Source organism: Sus scrofa, chromosome 17, assembly GCF_000003025.6.
Source record: "Sus scrofa isolate TJ Tabasco breed Duroc chromosome 17, Sscrofa11.1, whole genome shotgun sequence".
Classification (NCBI taxonomy): Eukaryota; Metazoa; Chordata; class Mammalia; order Artiodactyla; family Suidae; genus Sus; species Sus scrofa.
In genome coordinates, this window is record NC_010459.5 from 50,350,889 (window position 1) to 50,373,425 (window position 22,537).

Here is a 22,537-nt window from a genome sequence, read left to right on the forward strand (position 1 = left end):
CACTTCTCAGCTCCAACCACAGCCACCCCTGTCCTTCACTGCAGGAAAATCCACTTTTCTCCTCAAAGGCCCTCGGGGTGCAGAACAGGCAGACACTTCTGCTTCCTATAAAAGTGACAGCCTGGAGGAAGGTATTGAATCCTCCCTGTTGATCCCAAATATAGATTGATTCGATTTTCCCTGGATCCAAACACTGGCTTCACATAACCCAAGTAATCAGTCCATCACCGTGCCTGAAATCCCACCAGGATTCCCTCCTGCCTATTACAGTATTGAGTCTTCTGAAACCTCTAATTGAAAGACACAGTGGTCTCTCTCGGGACGGGACCCAATCTGGGCCTGAAGAAAATGGTCTCTGGGACAGGGAGTCTGCACGGAAAAGAGATGAAAGAGAAGGGGCTTTGGTCTGAAATGGCAGGACTCGGGGGAGTCCGAAGCGTGGCCATGACGGAGGTTGGGGGGTCTTCAAGAGGAGGACGCCCCCCATGGAAGCCTTTCACGGAGGGGTTTTCCAAAGTGTGGGAAAAGAGGGAAAGAAAGGAAGAAGGGGAAGAGGCAAAGGCAGGGAAAGGGCGAAGGAGGGAAGCAAGGAGGTAGGGAGGAAGATGGAGGGAGAGGAAGGCTTCGGGCAGGCTAGCAAGACACGTCTGGAGGCCAATTCGGCCCCGGGAATGAGATTCCTCTGCCTGAGCAGACAGAGCCAAGAAGCTTCTTAAAGTTGGCCAGGACCTGAAACCCCACGCACAGCCTGCACCATGTAGACCCTGGGTCCTAGTGTGCAGGCACCACGTCTGCACAGGCGTCTGTTCTGATTGGTCTGTTTGTGGCCAGCGTGGATTCTGATTGGGCAGGAACCGGCCGATCCACGAGTAGAGTCCTCAGAACTGAACTCTCGCGGGATCCCAGGTCGCAGACTGAATGGACTTGGCAGGTGGGGGCAGAGGAAGGCTCACTCCTCAGACCCGCCCTGATGCTTGAGCACCTGTGAGACAGGGAACCTGCCTGACACCCAGAAGGAGGGAAGGAAATGCCTGGAAAAAGTCATTTTTCCACCATTACAGTGAAATGGGTACTGAGAATCCAAGGTAAAGGTGAAATACAATATAAAATGGTAATTTTCCTGGCACCCCTGAGGTGCGGGCCCAACCTGCAATCTCGGGCAGTCCCACTCCCTTGCAGGGAGTATATATATTTCTCCTCGTTTTAGAGGAGGAAACTGAAATTCAAAGTACTAACTCACTAAGTAGGGGTCGCCGCCTCGAGGACCCTGACGGAATCAATGGGAAGCATCATCAAAGCCATTGTCCATGCTTCCTGTGACACTGGCCTGCAGAACCACCCCCACCAGGGTCGGCCCCAAAGGAACCCACCAAGGATCACGATCTTTGTATTATAAACCAATTTTTAATAATAAAAAATCTATCATGAATTGAATGAGATCTGTACATTTTAAAGTAAACCAGTGCATGTGCACACACCCTTGCCCTCAGGGAGGGGCCCCTCTGGGTTTCCACCAGGGGCTCAAGCAGGTCCTCCTCTGTATCAGCACCACCGCTGTCTGGCAACAAGCCTACCTCTTGCAACCTGGTGTAGGGAGGCAGGAGAGGGAAGGGGGGCCCCTGGGGTGAAGGAGGCCAAGATGCTGGTGGGACTTCAAACTTCAGGGCCGTCAGGAAACCCACACCAGATCTCACCCATCTGCACCAGGGGTAGAAAGACTCCTCCCTTCTTTCTCAGCTATGACATTTCCCTGCTGGCATACAGGAGCTGGAGGGGACAAACTGCTGGGGGTTGAGGAGGCAGGGGAGAGGGAAGGGTCCTGGTGCAGGTCCCTGTGCCCAGGAGGCGGGCAGGGTGGCTTTCTGTCTCTCTGGCTGGCTGACAAGTCCCAAAGGCCCTGCTCTGAGTTAACATAAAAAAAAATAATAATAATAAATGACAGAAATCACCACTCAGTGTTTCCCAGAGGCCCTCCTACCCGTAGAAAACAGACAGCCTCCCCCAGGGATAGTTTGACCCCTTCCAGCCCCCAGGCCTGGCCCCGTCGCCTCTCAAACTCCGGTAGCCAGTCATTCAGAGAGAACAAAGGAATGAACCTGATACTGACCAACCGCTGGAGAACTGAAGGCAGGTGGGAAAGGAATCCTAATCCATACTTATAAGCCGTATCTTACAACCCCAGCAGTAAAAAAGATGATACTGACATTTTTTGAATTTTCAATAATTTAGTTTTTCTTTTTCTTTTTTTTTTTTTTAGTAGAACTGGAAAGAGTTGTCAATACTACCTTAGGTTGGTCCCCTGTTAGACAATATAGCTTTCTCTGAAATTTAAAATGTCAAATATATCATCACACAACCTGGAAAAAAAAAAAGTTCTCGACAACAACATAAAAACACCAAAATAAACTGTAGAGAGTTCACGCCATATAAATAAAGTCAGAGCAAATCTCGTGCCCAGGGCCGATGGCTCCGGTTCGATGGCGCCAATGTCAGAGGCCAGTGTGGCTTTCCACTGTTCTCCTGGTAACAGAGGTTGTGCCCTGTCCCTCCATCTTTTCTGGCAGAGGTCTAGCTTTTCCGAGTCCACCGAGCAGGTTAGTACAGGGTTGGGGGGGTCTGGAAGTGGGGCAGTGGGGGGGGGATGGAGACGCGTGTGGTCACCTGGAATGTGGACTTAGACGGAAACCAGGAGTTTCCAAAGTGCAGGTTGAGCCACTCCGAAGGGGCTGGGGCTGCAGGCCTTCAGCTGCAGTGCCCATGACTTCTTCCCTGTGTCCTGGGGACCTGTGGGCAGGAGCCCAGCCCCGGCGGCACCCAGCAGTTCTGTGGTCCCCAGCACCCCTCAGGCTTCTGGCAGAAGTGTGGAGGACGTGCCGGCCTAGGCCCGATCAGCCAGCTCATCCAAGGCGGAGGCACCGCTTATCCTCACAGGAGGTGATGGAGGCGGCCTCGGGCCAGCTCCGGAGAAGGAAGCATGGCCCCCGCGTCCTCCCCAATCCCAGCTCCAGAGAGTGCAGCCGAGCACCAGGCATCTCGGTGCTTAGAGGTCTCCATCCACGGGTGGCTGGCAGAGGCGGTAGAGCCTGGTGAGTGGAGGTGCAGAAGGTGAGAAGCGGCTGGAAGGCCAAGGCCAAGGCCAAACGTTATTTCAACATGTGACGCACGGGAACGTGGGATCCCCGCCCAGAACACAAAACTCAACAGGTGCAAAAAAAGACTCAGGGTGAAAAATTACTGATGCTACTCATGCTTTCCCCTAGCGGCCGGTCCCCTCCCCACAGGAGTCTCTGCTCCCTCCAGCATGGCAAGGGGTTTACCAACATAGATGTGTGTGTGTGTGCACGTCTGTGGGTAAGATGTGTGTGTGGGTGTGTGTTTACACCTGTGGGGGTGTGTGCATTTTTCTACACTAATGGTGCAGAGCAGACCCAGCACACTGCCCTTGGAGTCTGGCACTCAGTGTATCGTGGGCGCCCCCCCAACACACACAGCAAGTGGGGAGCTGCCTTGGTTTTCTTTCTGCATTGGGAGGATTCTGAGCTCCACCCATGACAAGGAGAAGCCACTGATGGGTGTCAAGCAGGAGAAATGTCAGATCTGCTGTGTGGGGAATGACGGCAGGGGGCCCAGCCAGGAGGCCGTTGCGGTGACATACACCAGACAGGGAAGCAAGGCGGCAGAGTGGTCAGGAGCATGCCCTGGGCCTAGGCCGCCCGGGGTTCAGATGCTCAGCTCAGCCGTTTGCTAGCTGTGTGACCTCAGACAAGATACTTAACCTCTCTGGGCCTCAGTGTCCCCAGCTGCCAACTGGGGATAACAGCAAATGAGTTACTCGAAGAGGTTGCATCGGTGCTTGGAGCAGGAAAAGCGACATATAAAAATATTGTTAAAAACAAGGACTGAGAGAGCACATGCAGAAACCAGTGAAGCACATGTAAGATCTGGGTGAGGGCCTGTGTTGCTCCAACATGGCCTCTGGTGTTGAGAATGTCCTGTGGTGATGTGAGATGCTACTCTCGGGGGGCTGAGTGAAAGATGCACGGAAACTCTCTGTACTATTCTTGCAACTCCTTGTGAGTAAACTATTTCAAAATAAAAAGTTACTTAAAAACCGTGGGCAGATGTTGACAGCAGAGCAGGGCAGTGTGCATGGAGAGAGAAGATGCATCGAAGTGAGTTACCCCCAGGAGAAGGGGCCACATGTGGTTCCGTGAGAAGGCCTGGCATCAACCTGGAGACGAGGGGTGTGAGGACAGGAGGAGGCGAGCGAGCTGAGCGCCTGAGGGCAGCGGGCAGCAGAGGAAGGGCAGTGGGGGCGGGGGGGCGCATGAATCGCTGGCCCACGGGCTCACTTGGGGGCTCTGTCTCACTTTCCAGCCAAAGTGGGAGCCCTGGGAGCCAACAGCCTGAGCCGTCTTTGTTGTTTCCCAAAGTTGGTCCCTGGTCCCCGTAAAGGAGAGGTGAAGCCCCATCTGAAGATGAGGGGGCCTGCCTGGGGAGGGGCCGGGAGTAGGATGCTGGGGGTCTGGTCCCAACTTCAGGGAAGGGAGGAGGGGGAAGGGCATAGGGGGAGGGGTGTCACTCACCGAGGTGCACCCTGGGGCATCTGGTCCTTGACGCGGAGGTTTTTGGCCAGAATCTCCACCCTGGGGCCCTGGGAAGAAAGAACTGTGAGGCCGGGGTGGCCTCTGCCAGGGGTCCAGGGCGCTTGCGGAAGCATAGGGGGGTGGGCTGGGCTGGGGAGGGGATAACGGGAGGCCCCCGATGCTGAAATCCTCATCCCCTCCAGGAGGAGAGATGGCCCCTCATCCCGCCCGGCTGTGAGCCCCTCGCCCCCAGCCCGCGGTGCCCAGGCCTGCACACCCCTGGGGGCGGCCCCCACCTGCTTCCGCATGATGTCTGTGGCCTGCATGATGCACTTGGGCAGCAGCCCGTGGCTCCGAGCCAGGATGGCCGCCTGCTCCAGGGAGAGGCTCAGGGTGCTCCTGCAGGGGGCAGGGGCGGCAAGAGGGGCAGCAGATGAGATGGGGGGACTTCCTGCCCCCCACAGCCTCCACAACCGCACACGTCCAGGAACCCCCAGCCACCTCAGCTGTCACAGCCTGGCAGCCCCCAGGCCTCATGTCCTGCTGCTGGACTCACAGGCCGTCCGTGTCTTCCCTGCGAGAGGCCCCGACCACCACCACCCTGGCCTCTCCCTGTCCCTGCGCCCAGCCAGTCCTCCTCTGGGTGGCCATGGCTCCCGCAAACAGTAGGCCTGTTACTGCCTCACTCTCTGCATCCTCTAACCCGTCACTGCCACTCCCGCCTGTTTCCTTCTCTGGGACACTCCCAGTGCCCAGCCCGACGCGGTGCTCAGTCCGTATTTGGTGAAGGAATGAATGGAGGGACTCAGCGCCTCACGGCTTGTCAGTGGGGCTGAGACGACACACTGTTCATCCCTCTCATCGTTCTGATGAACAGTTTGAGAACACGGGCTCTGCAGCCAGACCTCTTGGATTCAAATCTCATCCATGTAACGACTCTGTGACCCCCAGCAGGTGAGTTAACCTCTCTGGGCCCGATGCCCTAACTGTAAGACAGATAATAACCGTGCCCGCTGCTTTGGTCCAGAGCAGGGCCATCCTGTGCTCTGCAGACACTCAGCCGCGTCCCTGGCCTCTCATCACCAGATGCCAGTAGTACTTCCCTCCCCCTAGCTGCGACAACACTGCCAGGTGTCCCCCTGGGGGGCAGAATGGCCCTCAGCTGCAAAACCCCGGGAAGGGGCCCTGCCTCGCCAGCCTGCTGTGAGGGGAAAGGAGTCAACTGTGTGGAACCAACACCGACGCCCAGGACAGTGAGCACGCCCAACACACGGCCGAGGAGCACCTGCTCGGGCCAGGCACTGTTCTAGCTGCCTGGGGCCGGCAGACAACAGAACAGGCCCCTGGCCTCCCAGGCCCCGGGTGGTGGCAGAGAGAAAACGCATACCCAGTGAAGTATGCCGTCTGCGGGATGGTGACGCGGGCGGCTAGGACCTGAACGGCGCAGGGGAGGGTGTTGCGGTGGAGAGGTGGTGCATTTTAAATAGGGGGTCAGAGAAGGCCTTGCAGAGCAGGGGACATCCATCCCCTGGGACGAGCAGCAGGGACAAAGGACAGAAGTGGGAGAGGGTCCGGTTCCGCCCCATCAAGATAAGCAGTTGCTACCACTCCTGGTGGATGGAAGCTCGGGCAGAACCAGGCTGCACAGGCTCATTCACACCAACCAGCGTGAGAGACGCAGAAAGTTCGGCAGCCCTCTTGTGACCACCTGCTCCCCAGGTCCCATCTCACAGCAGACAAACTGAAGCTGGGAGGGGGCCACGGCCTTGTCTGGGCTCTCCTGGCATTGTCAAACCAGGATTCACGCCCGGCCTCCTGCCTCCTGCCCTGGACTGCCAACCACCCAGGAGCCAGCCTGGCCTGGGCTCCGCTCACCTCTGCATGCCCGTGCGGCACATGGCGATCTGGCAGGCCCCCAGGCGGTAGCAGAGCTCGGAGGAGATGGGGATGAGGCCGGCGCCCAAGCTCCCTGAGGCGCCAGGCTTGGGGTGGACAAAGGACTTCATGAGGCGGCAGAGCTCGTCCAGGGCGTTGATGGGGCGGATCAGCTGCGAGACACACACATCCGGACGGTGGGACGGTCAGAGGCGGCCCCCCACACCTTCTTCCCAGTCATCACCTCCAATCCAGATGTTACAGCGGCTCAGCTCTCTGGGGTGACAGCCCACAACCCACATGGGGAACTATTCACAACTCCTGCGGCTGCCCCCAAGCTGGCATTTGGTGCTCATGATGTATTTTAGGCTTACCCTTCCCATCTAACCCTCCTCACCCGCGCAGGTGTGCCCACGAAGACGCCTGAGCCAGTGCCCCGCCCTGTCCCCTCCAAATAGCACTACCTCCCCAGGAACAGCCTCCCTCTGCCCCCCTTTCCTGCATCACCTGTGCTGCACGAAACGCTGGCTCACTAGGGCTTCCTGTGTCATCTTAAGACTCCGCCAGCCAGAATGCCAACTCCCTAAGGGCCGTGCCCACCCCTCCTTCCAGAACCCCCAGGCTCACGGTCCTGAGCCCAGGAGCCCGAAACCCCTGTCAAATTTGAGGCCTGATGGAGCCTGGAAGACTCAAGGGAGACACAGCCCCCGAAGGCCCTGGGCAGGAATGTGGCCCAGACAGCCAGAGCTTTCCACTGCTCGAGAAAAGCTAGAAGCCTCTGCTCTACGGGAAATCTTTTGACTTTCAAATGCTGACAACAAATTGGAAACAAACGAAAGAACACTGCATGGCTGCATCAGGTATGGGGCTCCAGCCTCAGAGAGATGCTGCCATGAACAAGGGGAGGTGGGAATTCTACGGAATTCCAGAGAGGATGGGGAGGAAGCTGGGGTTGCTGGAAGGGGGTGGAAGTTATCCCAGGAGACTTCCTGGAGGTGGGACTGTGGAGGCTTCTTGGCCAGGATTCTGGCTGGGGTGCGACCCTGGGCCCTGCCTGACCCTTCGAAGCCCCAGCCCTGGGCGAGCCAAGGGGGCACACCTGGTCTATCTTCACCGCCGTGGTGCTGGCGTCCGTGGGCAGGTTAGACCGTTCCAGGTAAAAGGCCCTAAGAGAGAAGGATGGGGGTGAAGGTGGGACCCCCATGCTCACCCCCCTCGCAGCCCCTGCCCTGCTGCAGCCGCAGCCCCTCCGCCCTCCAACACCTCAAGGAAAGAATCACAGCTCTCCAAGCCCAGAGTCCCCGTCCCTCCAGTGGCCCCAGGGAAAGAAGAAAGGGTGTCCCCATCCCCCAGGGTCCCCCCTCACCAGACTGCCCATCAGAATCTCTCTCCCAATCTCCCTCTAGTCTCCTTTAAGCACCTTCATCACTGGGCACCTTACACCCCCCTGCTCACTGGTTTACTGTTTGTCTCCCCCTCTAGAAGAGCACCCAGCCAACTATCCAGTAAAGGGCCAAGCAGTAAATATTTCAGGCTGAGTGGACCAGTCTCTGTGGAGATGCTACTCAGCTCTGCCGTTGTAGCCTAAAAGCAGCCGTAAGATGATACCTACACGGATGCACATGGCTGTGTGCTAATAAAACTTAACTGACAAAACAGAGGGCGGGCCAGACCGCAGCTGCTCTAGAATCTGTGCTCCATGAGAAGTCTGTCACTGCTGACTCCCAAGCAGGCACTCAGAACGGAGCCTGGCCCCAGAAGGTCTCGACTGACAGGTGCCGAATAAAGGGAGGGCTAAAGGCTGTGTTTGGAACATTCAACAAACGACATGGAACAGACTGATGGCATCGGTCAATCCAAAGAGATGCCAGCAGTAACGCTATAGTTGGAGGTGTTCCCCGAACAGACGAATGAAAGCCCATTCCCCCATTTCCAGGGGGTGAAGCTGGGCCTCAAGGTGGCAAAGCCCCTACTGCACCTGGAAGCCAGGTCTCCTAACTCTCAGCCGACCTTCACGGAGGGAGAAGGTGGGACAGAAGTAGGGAGGGGCTGGGTGGGGGCTCCTCGGAGCTGCTTCCTTGGCCTCCTCCTGCGGACGTGGCACCTACTCTCCTCTTCTCTCTGGGGGTCTCCTCTGAGCAGGGCCAAGGCCCTGGGGCCACACCCCTCACTCGCAGGCTCAGGAATCCCAGCCCCATGAAGAATGTAACAAGCATCTCTTCCCAGCTGGAAGGACCTGCTTTGAAGCCAAGCAGACTCAGTTCAAAGCTCAGCTCAGCCACTCTTGCTGTGTGACTGGGGCAAGCTGGGTGTGCTTTCTGGGCCTCAGTTTCCTCATCTGCAAAGTGGGTTAGAATGGCTGCCAGTGACTGTTGTGAGAATCTGATGAGCTTATGTAGGCAGAGGGCCTGGCACGCAGTAGGTGCTCAGGAAAGGGCGTTTGGCCCGCCTCTGTACCCGGGACCTCAATGGTGCCTTACACACTAATGACTCGTCCTCATCAGTGTCCAGAAGCCCATCCCCTACATGCAGCCCACACACATACCTGAGTTTGCGGTAATACTGCTGAACCTTCTCCAAGGACTGGGCGTTGATCTCCTGCTGCAAGTCTTCCACAGCCTGGCTGCCTGGAGGAGGCGGCCCCTCCACGTTCTCCAGAGCTGTGAAGGAAGGAGAGCCGGGCAGGCGCTTGGCTCCCGCGTCCCCCATGGGCCCCACTCAGCACCCGCTGCTCACCTTTCGTGAAGAGCACGGTGTGCAGCCTCAGGCTGGCCCCGCTCTCCAGGCGGGCGGGCAGCTTGGAGAAGTGGTAGCTGTCAAGGTAGAGGACGACCTTGAGCGCCTGCCGGCTGCCCTCGATGTGGTAGAAGACGTTGGTGTCTATGGGGGGACATGGTGGGGCAGGGGTCTCACCATTGAGGCTGGAGAGGGCCCCCGTCCCTCCCTTGCGAGGGCAGACCTTCCTTCAGGCCTCCAGTGTGATGTCCCGGGACCTCCTTGTCAGCTCAGCCCACCCTCTGGGGCACTGCCCACAGCCCCCCCTCCCAGGTCAGGAGAGCAGCCTCTGACCCCCGTTCACCTCCCTCAACAGGTCCCTTCTCACGGCTTAACTCCTAGACCTGACGTGGATTCTGCCATCCTGGGGATGTCATCTATGTTGGTCTTCAGAGCCCCACTGGTGCTCCCTGTACCCCTCACCTGGTAGCCCAGGGCCTCTACCTGGCAAAATCTGCCCTTAAACAGCATCTGCATTTTATTTTCATCCACCCTTATGGAAGGCATGTCGCTACCAACTGATCCTGCACCCACAGCAGACATCACTAATCGATAATTCTCTGGGAGCCCAACTTGGCCTCTAGACAGGCAGCCACTGCCAACCAACTCCATTTGGTATCCAAATGAAACCCATTGTCCTTGTAGGCCCTACAAATCCTCAACAGGGTTATATAGCTTCTAAGGAGATGAAAACTGGCTCTCGGGGGAAAGGCAAAAAAACCCTTACTCTTTTTATATATAAAGCAGAGATACACAAACAGTACATATACAGATATATAGTATATCCATGATATTAAAATTTCATAGGGGTGTGGCAATTGTGTAAAAATTGTCTAAACAGGCTCCTCAGGGAGGTGATAATAAAAAAAGAAAAAAAAAGTGGTTCTCAACAAGCATGCTTCAGTATCACCTTGTTAACAGAGATTTCTGGGCTCGACTTTCAGTTTCAGATTCAGCAGGTGTGGGATGGGCCCGAGAACCAGGTTTTCTAACAAGCTCCCAGGTGCTGCCAGTCTGGGGATCACACTCGGAACCACAGCTCTGGAACCAAGCCCAGTGGTTCTCAGTCCTGGGTTTTCCAGAATCCCAGAGCCCAGGATCCACCCCACAAACGGAATCCGAATCGCCAGGGCTGGGACTGGGATCGGGGCATATCTGAAAAGCTCCCCACTTAATTCTAGTGCAGCCAAGCTGAGACCCACTGGGCTGGACTGTGAACTCCAGGAGGGCAGAAACCACGGTCATATTTCTCTCACCTCCGAACCTAAAACTGAGCCTGACACATCTTATGTGCTCATAATTATGGGTATGTGGATAGATGGATGGGTGTGTGGGTGGATGGATGGGGGGTTGGATGGATGGGTTGGTGGAAGGATGGATGGGTGGGTGGATGGATGGAGTGAATGAGTAGCTGGATAAGTGGGTGGATGGATGATGGATGAGTAGATGGATTAGTGAGTGGGTGGGCAGATGGGGTGAATGGCTAGATGGATGGGTGAGCAGATGGGGTGAATGGCTAGATGGATGGGTGGGTGGGTGGATGAGTAGATGAATGGGTGGGTGAGTGAAAAGATGGGTGGAAGGGAAAGAGAAAGGAAAGAAGAAACTTAATTACGGTGTAAATTCTTAGCAAATCTTAGCACATCTTCATCCAAAGGCTGTCTCAGGAGTGTTCATGAGAACTGGGTCCTGGCTGTTACTCCCTTTTAAGTGCTACTGCTGATGGCTGAGTATATATAAAAAGAGCCTCTTTCTCCATGTAAGGTGGGAGCATGAGGTTTGAATGCACTGGGTCCCCGGTCAACCCTGGGCAGCTGGCCTGGCAGCAGGGGGAAGGGCAGGTGACCCCAGAGCAGGCCCTTCTACCCCAGAACGCTGACTCTCAGGGGGCCGGAGGAATCACTCACTGGCCACATAGTTCTCATCCAGCTGCTTAAAGGAGAAGGCGACATTGTCCAGCTCCGACAGGGTCACCCAGAGGTCCTCCAGCATGGTCCGCTCCTCCTTCTGCAGGAGGAAGACAGGGCGTGTCGGGCGCCAGCCCTGCCCGGGGCCCGCTCCAGGATGCTGGGACTCAGCTCTAGTCCGCGCATCCGCTGTGGCCCTACCTGGCATGAGGTCCTGTGCGGGGCTCTCCAGGGCTGGACGGGAGGTCGTGTTCACCACAGGCATGTCCCCCACCTCCCAGGTCAGGGCCCATCTCTGCTCTCCTGTGCGGGGAGCCCTCTTCCCTGGGCCATCCTGCCAACCCTGCTGAACCATTCAAACCTACCGGGCCCAGATAAATGCCCCCGTCTTTGTCCTCTACCTACCCCGGCAGCCCCGTCTCAGCTGCCCAGGCCCCCACCCTGCAAGGGCTTCTCGACTTCTCCCTCCCCGACCCTATTCACAGTGCATCGCCACCCTCCACCCCACTCACCAAGGGTGGCAGGGACAAAACCAGAGATGCAGAGGGAGCGGGGCAGCCCGGGACAGACTGCCAGGGGTCCTCTGGGACTAACAAGTTATCTTTTAAAAACTTACCTCAAATGCTATTACTCACCTGCCTCAAAGCCTCTGAACCACTACCCGCCTCTGCGCCCAGAATCAAGTCCCAGGCCCTGCAGATGTAGCCCTGACCCCCGGGCCTGCTCCCCTCCAGCCATGCTGGCCTCTGCTCAGGACCTCTGCACGCGCTGTTCCCTCTGCCTGGCACACTCTTCCTCAGACCATTTACCAAGCTAATGGTCTTTGTACTCAGGTCTCAGCTTCGAAGCTGCCTCTCTGTCACCCCCTCAGAGAAGCCATCTCTGACCATTTAAATCCAAAGACACCCCATCAGCCTCTAAATCTTCTGCACAACCTCCCTTCTTTCCAGCTTTCCTCCCTCTTCCCCCAACAAGGAAGTCAGCTTCAGCCCCCGCACCCAGCTCAGGGCCCGCACATCCTGGAGTCGGTGAATTAACACACTGGGCCCAGTATCCTCATCTGAGAAGGGGGAAGTGAGGGCTGGGGCTTCCACGAACCAAGTGACGGGGGGGGGGGGGTCTCCACCAGGCAGGTGCCCATCTGCAACATCAGCCAGCAGAGGCTGCACCAAGGGCACACTGTCCCCACCTGCCCGCAGCTATGGCTTCCAGCCCGGCCCAGCCTGTTCCAAGAGGCTCAGGGCTGCAGAGGTGCGGGAAGCTCAGGCCTGGGCACACGGTGGCAAGGCAAAAAGCACAGAGCAAACACTGCTGCTGGCTGTATTTGTGGGGGGCACTGGCTCTGGGTAGCAGTGCCTAGAAAGCGCAGGGCCCAAAGGGACCCATCCTGATTCTGAGCCCTGAACAGGTAGGGCACTCGGAGCAAAAGAGGAGATGCAGAGAAAGCAGGGCAGCCTAGGGGCACTGGGCCTAGGGGCACACCTGGCTCCCTGGGCCTCAGTGTTCTCATCCTTAAAAACTGCGCAGGTGGTAAGCACCTGCCTTGGGGCCACTTCGAGGACTCCACGAGATGCTATAGGCACCGAGGAAGTACACCTGGATGATCACAGAAGCCTGCTCACTGGCCTCCCAGCTTCCCCACGTCACAGCCTGCAGGATCCTTTAAGTGTCAAAGTCAGATCCTGGACCTCCTCTGCTCAAAACCTGCCCCGGCTCCCACCCACTCAGAGTAACGGCCAAACTCCAACCACAGCCGGTGAGACCCGCACAGTCAGACCCCAGTGAGGACTCCCCTCCCTCCTCCCCTCCCCTGGCTCTGTTGCAGCCACAATGGGCACCTCACTGTGTCCCAAACACTGTGTGCAAGTTCCTGCCTCAGGGCCTTTGCAGCTGCTGCTCTGCCTGGAAGGCTCCTCCCCTGTGTCCTCCTGGCTCAGCCCTCCCCTCCTGCACTTAGGTCAGATGTCACCTTCTCAGGGAGGCCCTCACTGGCTGCCTTATGGAAACTTTCAACTGCCACCACCCCAGACCTTCTCATTCTCTTCCCAGCTTAATTTTTCCCCTTATCACTAAGTATGAGGGTTTCTCAACTGCAGCACTCTTGACACCTGGGGCAGGTAACTGTGCTGGGGGGCGGGCTGAGCATCCTGTGTGCTGCAGGGGGTTTAGCAGCATTCTTGGCTCTACACACCAGACACCAGTAGCCCCCGACCCCTTCCCGTAGTTGTGACAACCCAAAATGCCCCCAGACACTGCTGAGTGTCCCCAGGGGTAAAACTGTCCTGGTAACAACCACTGGTCTATACCATTCCTCTTCCTCACTTGCTTATGTCTGCCTCCCAAAACTAGGATATAAGACCACCTACAAAACCTCTCTGTTTTGTCCCTTGTTGGGTCCCCAGGGCCTGTAACAGTGGCGCTGGATAAATAACTGCTGAATGAATGAACTGGGTGAGCAAGCCCGCCCCCTCCCCTACTCACCACGGCTGGCGAGAGCAGGGACTGGCAGTGCAGGAGGACACCGGTGGCCGCCACCTGCTCCAGCCACTTGCGGCTGGCGTCCCGGCCGCTCTCCTCGTACTCGCCGTTGTTGTTGTAGCGGTAGCTCAGGGCTGCCAGCAGCTGCTCAGAGAAGGTACACACGGCGGCCACCAGGGCCTGGCAGAAGATGCTGTCCCTTCGCAGCTGCAGCTCTGTGTCTGTGGGCAGAGGGGGCAGGACCCCGCCGGGCAGGGCTCCTGTGACCTCAGGGCCCAGAAACGCCCCCTTTCCCAGACCCAACCACCTCTCTGGGGCCAACCTGCCAAAATTAATTCATCCCAGGCCCCAAGGCCAATTCCATAAACATCAACTCTCCAAAATCAAGCCAATTTGCTAAGAAACTCAACTCTGAATGACCCGTCTGCCTATTTAAAAAAAAAAAAAAAAACTTGTAATTTTCCAAAGGCTCTCCCCAAACCCTGACCCTCAGCTGTTTCTCCATTTGTTAGGAAATTTCTCGGCCTTGCCTGAGAATGACAGTGATGCCAAGCTCCATGTTTTAGGAAATGCAGTTTACCGCTTCCTCTATTTTGACAACTACGTCTTCTTCCCGTCATGCCCTCCACCCCCACTTCCCTGCCGCCTGCTCGTGACATGATTTCCAGGACTGGCCAACTGGGGGCAGTCATTCAGGGTCCCAACCTCCTGGAAGGGATTATTTTCAATGACTGAATCTGGCCATGGGTTTTCAGACGATTCTGACCTCAATCCTATTCTAGCTGCTGCTTGTCTGAGAACTTCTGGAAGGAAAGGAGGGTCTGAAAACACCTCCAATGTTCCAAGACTGTCCTCGCCCACCATGAACCCCCCTGCTCCCCTCTGTCTGCTGGGGAGGAAGCCCCCAGCTGAGGGAAGAGCCTCCCTAATCAAGGGTGCACTATCCCGTGTCCCCGTCCCGATCGCCAAGGCCTGGGAGGCGGCAAGAGACATTGCTGCTGGCTCCGGGACCCTGAGACTGGTCCCCTGGACACAAGGGGAAGAAGTGAGGTCTAAGGAGTTCTTGGAGGAGCAAGAGGCCACCGTGTTGCCTCCCCCGTGCAGGCCCCAATGACCTCAGGAAGGTCAACCTTGGCCAGCAGAGGCCTCCCTGGGCTGCAGTCATGAGAGCCAGCAGCCGTGAGTGGGTGCACACCACAGGTGCCCTTCCAAAAGCCCTCACCTGTGCATTTCAGCAAGGCCAGGAGCAGCTGGTTCTTTCCATCTGGAAGGAGAAGGACCGAGAAGGGAGATGGGATGAGAGCAGTGAGCGGTGAGCAGGAGGGAACAGAGCTGGGCCCTCCCCACAGCCCTCGGGCTCTGACTCCTCAGTGGTGACAGTGGGTACACACAGTCATGCTCAAGAAGCTTTGATTGACGTTGGGCGGATTCCAGAAACCCCCAGACCTCGGGGGATGGAAGCTCAACTGTGAGCTGCACCCCACCTGTTTACATACACCCGCCAAACGGGGACTGAAACCCACCCCTCCAACTCCTGGGCCAGAGCCCCCCAGCTGCACCTTGTACCTGTGCATGGGCACACACTGACACACCTATGTACATTCACGTGGGCGCCCACTCAGGTCACATACGTTCACACGCATGCTCAGTAGTCACATCCTACACGGCCAAGCCCTACCCGCGTGGAGACAAAGCTCACACCTGCCAGATGCAGGTCTCACATCCTGGTCTCCTTCCTTCAAATAAAGGCCCTTGGGCCCAGAAGGGGCTTAAAAGAAAAATCTGAAAGGCTTCTGGATTTGGCCTCTGGAAATACATTCTGTCCTGGGGAGGCGCCAAGACGCAGGGCTGGGTGTGGTGACAACAGCCACGTGCACTCACTGAGATTTACCAGCGCCAGGCAGGGCGCTAAGCATCTTCTTTGCATTGGCTCATTTAATTCTCACGAGAACCCTGAGGGGGGTAGCCTTGTGAACCCATGAAGAGACTGAGGCACAGAGAAGTCAAGGAACTTGCCAAGGTCACACAGCCAATAAGTGGGAGAGCTGGGGTTCCAGCACTGGCCATCTGGCTCCAGAGCCTATGCTCTTAACCAATGGCAGTTTGGAAAATAGGACAGCTCAGGGCCAGCAAAGATGTCCCCTCCTACTCAGAGGGTGCTGTTCCTGGGGTCATGGCCTAGCTGACCTGGTTAAATGTCTCCCTGGCCTGGGTCCTTCTAACTCAGGAGTTCCAGGTTCAAATGCTGCCAAGGGCCAGGCAGGTAATGCAGAGCCCAGGCCGCAGGGCGTGGTGGGAACCACGCGGATTGGAAGGCACCCCTCCTCCACCTCAAGCTGGAGCCACCACTCAGCTCCAGCCAAGTGTGAATGTGGGATTGCGAGCCGGTTATCACCAGATCTTCTGATTGTTCGAGAATAGCCAGAAAGACAGCTTTTATGTGGGATCTTGGATTATAAACGCTGGCAGCAGATTCTCATTTTTCAACACCGCAGCATCAAAAACCTAACTATGGGCCTGAGTCAGGACCTGTACCTCCACCCCCGGCCCCAACTTGTAACCTTGATAATGAACAAAAGAAATGAATGAAATCCACAATTTTTGGAAGGCCTCCCAGCCTCCTGACTCTGCAAGGAAGTCCCCAGCACCCCACATCCGTGGTTCCCGAACTGTCCCAGGCCCCGCCCAGGGCAGGACACGTCTGGGAGAGGGGCACTGGCTCGCGTCCTCTCACTGCACCTGGAGCGCCAGGGCCACAGGGGGCGGGGGGGGGGCATTCCTGACTCTTCCATGTTCCTCTTTAGGAACCGAACACCACAAAACCTCCACGTCGCATCCTTCTCTGCCCGACTGACCTTCCACATATTTCTGGATGTTGTCCACCAGGGTCTTGATGGAATTGGGGAGGTTCCAGGGGTCCTCCTGGATGCTGATCTGGATCAAGCTCCGGCCACGGATTGTACACTCCTCCTTCTGTTTGAACTCTGGGGCAGGAAAGGGACACGAGAGCAGGAAAGGGACAGTTAGGTAGCTTTGGGAAATGGTGGCACAAAGGCCTCTGTCCCACCACTAGATTCCAAAGCTCAGAATCCTAGATCAAGGATGCTGCAGGACTCTTGGGTATTAACTGGTCCACAGACGGCAAATACATGATAAGCCTGCCACTAATTCATGGAAGCACACCTGTGGCAGACATCGCTAGTCAATCTTAGCACTGCTTCCTGCTAGGCTGAGGCAGTGACCCCTAAGAGGTACAACCAACCAGACCTCACAAATCAATCACAGCATTCTTTTGCCTGAAGGTAGTGACAGAAGGATTCTCAGGAACCACCTCTGCATAGCCACAACCAGTCAAGCTGGTACATGAGCTGTAACCTAGTGTAACCTTTTCCCGGCACAGAGGAGGGTGTCCAGGCACAGAGTGGGAAAGTGACTTGCCTGAAGTCACACAGCAGGGTAGTGACAGAGCTGGGACTTGAACCTAGCCCCAGACAGGCAGACGCAGGCCCCTGCTCCTTTGGCCTCTTCCATTACAAAGTCCCAGGTTTTTGAGATATTTGCGGTTTGGTTGCCTCTGGGTTTGATGTTTCCACTTTCTACGGTCCATCCCAGGACCTCCTGAGACAGCAGGAGGGCAGCCCAACTCTGTACCACTCCCTGCCTTATTAGGAGACTACCTGTTTCTTTCCTATCTCCTGCACCCAAGTGGAAGCTCCCTGGGGTCAGGGGCAGTGTCATGGTCCCCAGTGCCAGCACAAGGCCTGGCACAAGCTGGTTCTTGGGCATTATTTACTGGATGTATGAACACATGGATGCACGGGTGGGTGAGCAGATGGGGACGGCGGGTAAGTGGGTGGGGGTAAGTGGGTGGTGGGAGGCTGCAGAGATAAGGGCACGGTAGTGGGTGGGTAGGTGAATGAGTGGAAGGATGGATGGAAGGATGAACTGATGGAAGGACAGACGGGTGGATGGATGGAGAGTCGGATGGATGGGAAAATGTGCGGAAAAGTAGGTAGAATGACATAAATGTCAAATCCTTCTCTCACAATCATTTCAAAGAGAAAGTCCCAGTTTGGTGCGGTAAATCCTTAGCACTTTAATGCACTAATCCCCCTCATGAATAAAGAACAAAGAACTCTGGGCAGGCAACAGTGGCCCAACTACAGCACAAGCACATTTTTGTTGTTCTTTCCATTGGATTTATCCTTATGGTCATCATTATTTTATGGCACGTTGTACTGCTTTTCCATTTCCAGGGAGTTTAATAAGTTCCTTTCAAAATTACATTTTTTTAAAGGGAGACATTGTTTCAGACAAGTTCTATCAATAAAATATAGGCAGTAAATGAATATTGTTGAGCAAATGTAACATCAGTAGATCTGTGACTGTCTCTGACTATGCCTAAAGTGATAAAAGGGCTGGAGGGTCTGAGGTTCAGCCAACTCCGCTCCAGTCCTTAACCTCGTGTTACAGATGGACAGACGGAGGCGCTGAAAGGCTCAGGGAGCAGCCAAGGATCTGCACACTTTTTCCGTAAAGGGTCACACAGGGACTGATTAAGGCTGGGCAGGGCATGCTGCCTCTGGCACATATACATTCTTTCTTTCTTTCGTTGTGACAACTCATTATAATGAAAAATCATTCCTGGCTTACAGTCTGTACAAAAACAGGCCATGAGCTAGTTCTGGCTCATGGGCTGAACCTGCTAACTGTCCCTGGACCAGCCCATGGCCGTTTGGAAGGCGAGAGGCAAAGCTGAGAACATGGCCCAGGGGCGGGGGCGTGGGGGAGGGCTGACCCCATCCAGCACACGTCCCCCATCGCAGGCTCTCTTTGCTGGATGCTGGATGTCACCCGTGGCCCTGCCTGGGGATACCTGTCTGCTCACCTTGCAAGCTGTGATCCATGGGGAAATGCTTGGTCTCTTCAAAAGCCCTGCTCATGATGGGTCCCTTGAGGAGGGCGTGGATGGAGTCCACCTGGGTGGCAGCAAGTTGTAGGTTAGTGTGGCTCCCAGGGTCCTCCAGGTCCTGACCCTTGACCCACAGGGACCCGTGACCCACACCCCCTGCCCTGGCTCCTGGTGTATGGGTTCTGACCAGGGGTGATGGGCAGAACTCAAGGTCAGGCCAAGATTGGGATAAAGGTCCTACCTGGTTAAAGAGATGCTCTAGACAGCCATGGAGCTTGTCCTGCTTGTCTGACGGGATCCTCATGTCACAGGGCAGCTCATCCCCTGGAAGGAAGAAACCACAGTCACCAACTACTCCTGCCCCATCGCACACCTTCCCAGCCTCTTTCCCAAGAAGGCAATGTAGATACAGAGCTCCCAAACCCACAGCAGATGTGGAAGCAGACAGACCCCGGTCCTGGCTGTGTGACACGATATAATCACTTGACCTCTCTGAGCCTCAGTTTCTTCACCTGCAAAGTGGGTAGAGGAACCAAAACACTGCACAATTTTAAGTCACTGTTACTTCCACTCTGCGGATGAGGAGCCAGCGAGCCAGAGAGAAGGAACTGGATCCCAGGTCCCCCAATTCATCCCCTGGCTGTTTCAGCTAAATCAGCTGCCACATGTAAGCTCCTTCCCAAAACTCCCCAGGAACAGTTTTTGTGGCTGCATGTTTTATGAGATGAAATATTTATTTAAAGTTCAGCAGTATCTGATTTTTACCTCAGCTCCTTTTTCTCCTGTTACACTGAAGTGTAATTAAAATTAAATTTTTATGCACAGACTACCTCTGGAGGGACAGCATAGGGCAGCAGTGACAGTGGGGGCCTAGGAACTGGAAGGCCAGGTGACATGCCTTTTGAATTATGAACATGTGGATGTGTATCATATTCACGAATGCAATTTTGAGAAGCTAAAAAAATCCAAATTTCAGTCTTTGAGTAAAAGTTCCAAGGAACATATAATCTAGTTTATAAAATCTCTCTCTCTTTTTTTAAGGACCGTACCCACAGCATATGGAAGTTACCAGGCTAGGGGTCAATCACAGCTGCAGCTGCTGACCTATACCACAGCCATAACAACACCGGATCCGAGTCTCATCTTTGACCTACAGCACAGCTCACAGCAACGTCAGATCCTTAACCCACTGAGCAAGGCCAGGGATTGAACCTGCGTCCTCACAGACACTAGGCAGGTCCTTAACCCTCTGAGTCACGATGAGATCTCCTATCAAAATCGCACTTATGTCTTTCTGTCTATCCAGCCATCCACCCACATGTCCATCTATGAAGGAACACATATTCACAGATGACCCAAATGTCAGCAGTGGTCATTCCCGGGGAGGAGCTGAGATTCTGACCTATTTTTATGTACCTCTTTTGAATTTTCGTGTGTCATCTGGATTTTTGGTTTGAGCGCATGCCATTTAGGGAAACCACTAGGTCACTCTATTTTAGCGATAACGGAGCCCTCATCGTCACCTGTACCTGTGTCATGTATGCTTTTATTTGTTCCGTGTCCCTGGCATTCACAGAGAATGTCAGCTCCACGAGGGCCAGGGTCTTTGTCTTTTCATCCACTGCTACGTACCAGGGGCTCAACAAGCATTTGCTGAACGCGTGAAGGAAAGGAAACCACGCCCAGACTACACGTAAGGCAGCAGAAAAGAATATGACATGGAGCGAAGCTTAACGAAATTAAATAAACGAAACTAAACCCCACTGCAGGACCCCCCACCTTGGGGCAGGAGCCTCTGTACTCACCGGACCCCATCTCATCGCTGCCCAGGTAGGAGCTGTTACTTCTCACGCTGGTGTAGGACAGGACGGAGTCCCGATTACTGTTGCACTCGCTGCAAAGAGGGGGAAGGGCAGGAATGAGCACCCCCAGAACCACACGCTCCAGCCCCAGCCCCAGCCCCTGCTTCCTGGGAAGTGTCCGCTGTGCCCCTGGCCGTCACACCACACCCCACGAGACCATCGGGGCCGCTCCCACCTGTAGGAGTCCCGGTAGCTCATGGTGTCGTGCCCGAGTCCTCCTGATCCTCCTCGGACACCTTGAAGCACACTTTCTTGATGCCCCCGTGGTCAGTCCTGTCCATCTCGCTCTCTTCACTGACCAGTGGAGGGGATGAGGCCTCCTCGGTCAAGGGCGGATCGCAGGACCCACCCGAGGTGGGCTCCGTGATGGTGGACAGCAGCCTGTGGGAGTAAAGACTTTGAACTTAAAGGCACAAGCCCGTGGCTTCACTCACCACCAGGGGCCCAGGCAAGGCCCTGACCTCAGGCCTCACCTCTGACCCTAAGCAGAGGGAGCCATCAAATGCTCTGTGTCCCGTCCCTGGAAATCCCTTCCCTGAAAATCTGCAGTGACTCTGCAGATGTGCATACACATCCCTCCGGTAGGTGGCGTTAGACTCAGAGGGTCTTCACTTGACAGCCAAGCCACAAAGAAGGTGACTGGGAAACGTGGCCTGTAAGGGCCACATGGTCTCAGTTACAACTGCTCAACTCTGCCTCTGTACTGTGACAGCACCAAAGACATCATTCTTTTCAATGGGCATGGCTCTGTTCCAATAAAACTTTACTTTTTAAAAAAGCAGTGGGATGGATTTGGCCCATAGACCATACTGTGTCAACTCCTAGTACAGAGTATAATTTTTCAGACTATAGCTGTTTTTTGGGTTGGTTTTTTTGGCCACACTCACAGCACACGGAAGTTCCCAGGCCAGGGATCAAATCTGAGCTGTAGCTGCAATGTACACCACAGCTGCGGCAACACCGGATCCTTAACCCACTGAACTGGGCCAGGGATCGAACTCAGCAGTGACCTGAGTTGCCACAGAGACAACACTGGATCCTTAGCAGGAACTCCTAAAACTATCCGTTTTTTAAGACAGACCCGAGATTCTAATCCTGATGCTAGCATTGCCTAGTTGAGAGACCTAAATTATTAAACCTCTCTGAGACTCAGTTTCCTCCTCTGTAAAACAGAGTAATATCACTATTTATGTCCTAAGCTGCTGTAAAGATTAAGGAGTTCAAATATATAAAGTGCTTAAGACAGTGTCTGGTGCCTTGTAAGGGATCAGGAAGCCCTGGCTGATATAATCCTACTCTAGCTCATGAGGTCAGTACTATGATAAGCCCCATTTTAACAGATGAGACCATAAAGGCTCAGAGAGGTTGAGTGACTTGCCCAAGGTCACACAGCTAAAAAGTGGCATAGCCAGGATAAAACCCAGGCCTGCTGGCTCCAGACTCCACATTATTTTTTTCTTTTATCATGGACAGTTTCCATCATACACGAAAGGAAAAGGAACAGCATGATGAACTCCAGGTACCCAGCTGCCAGCTTCAACAATGGCAACTTAGGATCACTTTTCTTTGCTCAATCTTTCCTGTCACTTTTTCTTTTTCTGGAGTATTTAAAACAAACTTAAGATGTCATATAATTTTCCCTATAAACAGTTCCATATATGTCTCTAGCACATAAGAACTTTTTGTAAAGCAATGGTTCTCATTTGGGGGGGATTTTTGCACCCCACTCCCCCACCCCAGGAAATGGTTAGCAATTTAGCAAGTTTCCTGAGGGCAAACATTCAGCAACGTCCAGAGACATATTTAGTTGTTACGAGAATGCAGGGCGGGGAAACTACTGGTTTCCAAGTAGTAGTTGCCAGGACGCCACTAAATACCCCACCATCGAGAATCCACTGGCTCCAAGCATCAAAAGTGTCGAGGCTGAGAAGCACTGCTGTAAACACAACAGTCTATCACCACCCCTGACACAACGAAAGATTCCGTAACACCATCCAGCTCCCACCCCAAGCAGCCCGCATGGTCCCTAAAGTGTCTTTTCACAGATGGTGTCTTAGAAACAGAACTCTAACCAGGTCCAGACGCTGCATTTGGTGGCTGCGTCTCTCAAGTCTGCCTCCTCCTCCCTGTACCTGCGTCCCC

The 22,537-nt window shown here is 55.0% G+C and overlaps 1 protein-coding gene across 1 annotated transcript in view; it reads right to left on the reverse strand.

Moving 5' to 3' along the window:
- PREX1 (phosphatidylinositol-3,4,5-trisphosphate dependent Rac exchange factor 1) overlaps positions 1,385-22,537 on the reverse strand; it is a 198,130-nt gene continuing 176,977 nt past the window's right edge. Inside the window, 16 exon segments of the mRNA XM_021078040.1 lie at positions 1,385-3,083; positions 4,587-4,654; positions 4,883-4,985; positions 6,462-6,634; positions 7,561-7,627; positions 9,007-9,121; positions 9,198-9,341; positions 11,144-11,243; positions 13,625-13,842; positions 14,844-14,885; positions 16,477-16,605; positions 18,510-18,600; positions 18,775-18,857; positions 20,339-20,427; positions 20,571-20,607; positions 20,610-20,776. Coding sequence (XP_020933699.1) covers positions 3,041-3,083; positions 4,587-4,654; positions 4,883-4,985; positions 6,462-6,634; positions 7,561-7,627; positions 9,007-9,121; positions 9,198-9,341; positions 11,144-11,243; positions 13,625-13,842; positions 14,844-14,885; positions 16,477-16,605; positions 18,510-18,600; positions 18,775-18,857; positions 20,339-20,427; positions 20,571-20,607; positions 20,610-20,776 — 1,669 coding nt within the window. The 3' untranslated portion in view covers positions 1,385-3,040.